Consider the following 4,784-nt stretch of genomic DNA (forward strand, 5'->3'; position numbering starts at 1 on the left):
AAACCGACATTTTAAAATAATTTCAGATCCGATTTTCCAATTTTAAACAATTTTAAAGCTGGAAAAATTCTAAACAATATTTCAAAAATATTTTAAACTTACGAAAACTCCCAATTACATAATACAACAATCACTACTTTAATAAATCGAACATGCATAAAATCATAGCATATTAATACGAACGCAATTAATTGCGCAACGAGCTCTGATACCACTGTTGGGTTTCAGGCACGTGTACGCAGCGGAAAACAAAAATTTAATGCGATTTAAACGACTTTAAAGCACATAAGCACATGCCCGACAAATTAAAATCAATTAATTGCGTACCTTTGCGCTTCCAGCGAAATTAAAAACAACATACATGCTAAAATGTTTAACAGAATTTAAACCAATTAACATGCTCGCGTTTAAACCAACTAACATGCTTGCAACGATTAAAACGATTACGCATAATCACATAAAATCATACGAAAGCAAACATGAATATATAGTTTAAACGTAAACGAATCGAAACAAGGGATTCGAATGTTTACCTCTTGAAGCGTGAGGTTGGAGCGCTAAGCAAGTCGAGATTGCTACGGAAACCAATCCGTACAATCGGGGCAGCAGCGGTGCAGCGGCAGCAGCGGCGAGACGGGCCGTGGCGGCGCGTGTAACTCACGCGCGGTCTTCGGGCGGCGCGTGGGGTTGCGTGCGGCTTCGGCTCGTGTGCTGCTCCTCGTTTCATCGATCTTCGATCTTCCTCCTCTCGGATTTCACCTCGTATACTTTGATCTACTAAACACGTGGCACTAGACACGTAATAGTTAGAAAAACGGAAGAAAAAGAGAAGGAAAGAAGCTACCAGAGTAATCGGCCGATGAACGGCCGATTCCGGCGAAACGGCGGCGTTGACGGCGGTGGTGGCCGCGGGAGAAAGAGGCCGAGAGAGAGAGGTGGACGGCTAGGGTTAGGGTTAGGTCTTGTGTGTTTGTGCAAGGCCTATAAATCAAGTATTTATAGTCCCTTGCATAAAACCCTAACGGGCTTAAGTTGGACCGGGCCCAACAGCTTAAGCTCGTTAGTTCCTTTACTTGCTCGTCTCTCTCAATTCAATGATCGGAAAATTGCAACAGTTACATTTTCGGAATCATTATAATATCCTCTTCATTACGAGTGCCATCTTTCATTTCCCAACTTTCCAAAAGTGGAAACCCTAGTTCAGTGCACTTTCTAAATTTTGGAAACTTCCCGATTTAGAAAGTTCACTAACACGTTCGCCTATTCTTTTCCTTTTCTTATTCTCATTCATAATTCCAATTTATGAATGTTGGATCCAATCACATAGACTTCCAATCATGCAAAGATAAACTTACTTTATCTCTGACCGTTTATTCAAAGATCTCATGTGCACGAGCAGTGTGACCCTCGATGGTTCAGGTGTAAGCTAGCCGTGGGCCCACAACCCTTTGTGGTCAAAACTCGTCCCTTAGAGTTACGATTAAGATGAAACTCGTTTCACCTTAATCACCCAACGAATCAAGATTGGCGTCTAGCAACTACGCGTCATGATTCCCTAGATACAAATGAAGTGCCTGCAAGAACCTTCAGATATAGTTAACGTACAGTACGGTCCCTTCGATTCACATGTCCCGATCGAACTGGAGGCATTGGTTCATCGAGACCTCTTTATTTGTTCAATGACGGTGCGATCGTTCTAAGTGTTGTAATCCTTACGTGCATGACTTAGAGAATCGAATTCTCTAATCATCACTTAGTCAGCTCTGGCCAGAGACTTAGAATGATTACAAACTATCAGAACACACAGGACATCCAAGACTATTTTAGCGATCGAATCCCCGACTACAATGCACAGACCTCCCACTAGATTTCGGACTGCACGAACACTGTCCCTTGGGATGGTCCTCGGTGGAACTCAGGGACAGGTCACGATACAGCTGGTCCTCTAGTGAAGTCACGGTGATGTCTAGGTCATAAGGACTAATGGTGTACAACTATACCATAGATATCTCTACTCGATTATTGGGAACCACTTAGAGATTTCTAGGGTGAGGGAGTTCAGTGAACTCGTCAACTTACGAGCACCCACTTATGTATGCCGATATCACAATACCGTTTACTGATGAGATGCAGTACACATACACTAAGTGCTAGTCTTAATGGGAAAGGCCGATATCCTCATTAGTGGCGTAACCCTTCGACTAGGAACACGTTTAACAGTTATAATACTTGATTAAATATCTCACGATCCTAACGATCAATTACCAGTACTTGTAATAACTGTAAGGACTATATCTATGCTTGTGACAAAGGGACAAAGATATAGAATGCCAAGGTGTTTTATCATTAATACGAATAAAGGTTCGTTTATTACAATAATAAATACGAAAGACCACAGCCACATGTTGGCTTGTTGGTCACCTACTCTAACACTCCTGTGGCGGACGGGAATGGTTCGACTAAGTCCATCCCCCATTGAGCAAAAGGGATGGGGTTGTCAATCGGTTGCATTAATGCCGCTGGTAGGTGAGGGATGTTGGCATGCTCTTGGCAAGGTTTGCACCTTTGGACTAGTTTTTTTGCGTCTTCATGCATCATTAGCCAGTAGTAGCCGTGTCTCTACATTTTGAGGGCTAAGGTTCTGCCACTCAAATGATTTCCGCAAATGCCTTCATGTACTTCTCGGAGCACATAATTTGTTGTGGTTGGGTCGAGGCATTTAAGATAGGGGAATGAGAATCCTCGTTTATAAAGTTCTTCTCCCACTATTATGAAGCGAGTGGCTCTCGTTTTTAACTTCCGTGCCTGGGTGACGTCAGTTGGAAGTTCTCCCTTCTTGAGATATTTTATGATTGGAGTGAACCAGCACGGTTCGTCATCCTCGTTGTAATGCACTTCATCGGTTGAAGCTATCTCCGGCTGAGGCGAGGTGAGGAGCGTCACCTTCCGACTTCCGATGCTTGCCATGGAGCTTCCAAGCCTAGCTAATTTGTCCGCATGGATGTTACTGGAGCGATGTGCTTATCTTATTTCGTAGCTCTCGAACTTGGATAACAAAGTGTGTGTGAGAGCTAAGTATTTGGCCATGGAGTCTTCTTTGGCCTCGTAAGTTCCGAGTACTTGGTTAACGACGAGCTGAGAGTCGCTTTGTATTAGAAGCTTACGCGCTCCGACTTCTAGGGCGAGGCAGATTCCAGTAATCGAGGCTTCATATTCAGCGACATTGTTTGAGGTTGTGAATTCGAATCGTTGAGCATATTCGAATTCATCTCCGCTGGGGTTCGTTAGTACAATACCCACGCCACCTCCTGTGGCTGTGGAAGATCCATCAACGCTGACGGAGCAAGCGGGGATGGATGTGCTCTCTTCTACTGTGGTCATTTCGACTAAGAAGTCGGCCAATACTTGCGCTTTGATGGCGGGGCGGGGTTTGAATTCTACACCGTATTCACTTAGTTCTATTGCCCATTTGGCTAACCGCCCAGATGTCTCGGAACTCCTAAGTATCTGCTTCAGGGGGTAATTGGTGAGGACCACCACCTGATGTGATTGAAAGTAAGGTCAGAGCTTCCGAGCTGCGTTGATGATGGCGAGGGCAAGTTTCTCCATGTTGGTATAGCGTTGTTCGGCTCCTTGGAGAGCGCGACTTACGTAGTATATGGGCTGGTGGCCTTTTTCTCCATTTTGGATGAGGACTGCGCTGATGGCATCAGCTGAGGTAGCTAAGTACAAAAGGAGGGTGTCTCCGGGCTGAGGTTTCGTGAGCAAGGGTGGTGATGCAAGATATGACTTCAGTTCGATGAAAGCCTTTTCACAAGTTTCATCCCATTCAAACTTGTTTCCTCCCCTTAAAATCTTGAAGAAGGGGAGAGCCCTGTCCGCTGATCTTGAAATGAATCTGTTGAAAGATGTCAGGCAGCCGTTAAGCTGTTGGACTTTCTTGATCGATGTTGGTGGAGCCATGGAGGTGATGGCTTCGATTTTCGTGGGATTAGCTTCGATTCATCGCTGCGAAATCATATATCCTAAAAATTTGCCTCCCTGGACTCCGAACGAACATTTGAGGGGGTTGAGTTTCATCTTGTATTTTCGCAGGATGGCGAAACACTGATCCAAATAGGTTAAGTGGTCCGAGACCTTGATACTTTTGACGAGCATGTCGTCGATGTACACCTCCATATTCTTGCCGATTTGGTCTGCGAACATTGCGTTCACTAGACGTTGGTAAGTGGCCCGCATTTTTTAATCTGAAAGGCATGACTTGGTAGCAGTAGATGCCTTGATCGGTGACGAAGCTGGCCCTCTCTTGATCTTCTGGGGCGAGCAAGATTTGAGTGTATCCTTGATAGGCGTCAAGGAAGCTGAGGTGCTCGCATCCCGAGGTCGAATCGATGAGTTGGTCGATTCTAGGTAAAGGATAGGGGTCCTTCGGGCAAGCTATGTTGAGGTCGGTGAAGTCCACGCATAACCTCCGCTTGCCACCGGGCTTGGGAACGAGTACTACATTCGACAACCATTCAGGATACTGAACTCGTCGTATATGACCTGCCTCTAGAAGTTTTGCCACTTCCGCCTTGATGTGTTTGTTGTGTTCGGGACCAAATGTCCGCTTCATTTGTTTGATCGGCTTCAACCTTTTGTCAACGTTGAGCCGATGTAGAGCTACGTGAGGGAGAATGCCCGACAAATCTTGGGCTTTCCAAGCGAACACATCTCCATTGCGTCGCAGGAAGTTGATTAGTTGCTGCTCCATCTCTGGATCTAGATCGGATCCGATGCATAGG

The 4,784-nt window shown here is 45.2% G+C and overlaps 1 protein-coding gene across 1 annotated transcript; it reads right to left on the reverse strand.

Annotated features, from left to right (window-relative positions):
* Nucleotides 1-3,021: 3,021 nt before the first annotated feature.
* LOC148771485 (uncharacterized) lies at nt 3,022-3,963 on the reverse strand. The gene is made up of 2 exons (XM_088816007.1): nt 3,652-3,963; nt 3,022-3,540 (listed from the first exon to the last, which is right to left on the reverse strand). Exons 1-2 carry the CDS (start codon nt 3,961-3,963, stop codon nt 3,022-3,024), a joined length of 831 nt encoding a protein of 276 aa, XP_088672133.1.
* Nucleotides 3,964-4,784: the final 821 nt, after the last annotated feature.

Source organism: Erythranthe guttata, chromosome 3 (assembly GCF_056151865.1).
Source record: "Erythranthe guttata isolate IM_541 chromosome 3, IM_541, whole genome shotgun sequence".
NCBI lineage: Eukaryota > Viridiplantae > Streptophyta > Magnoliopsida > Lamiales > Phrymaceae > Erythranthe > Erythranthe guttata.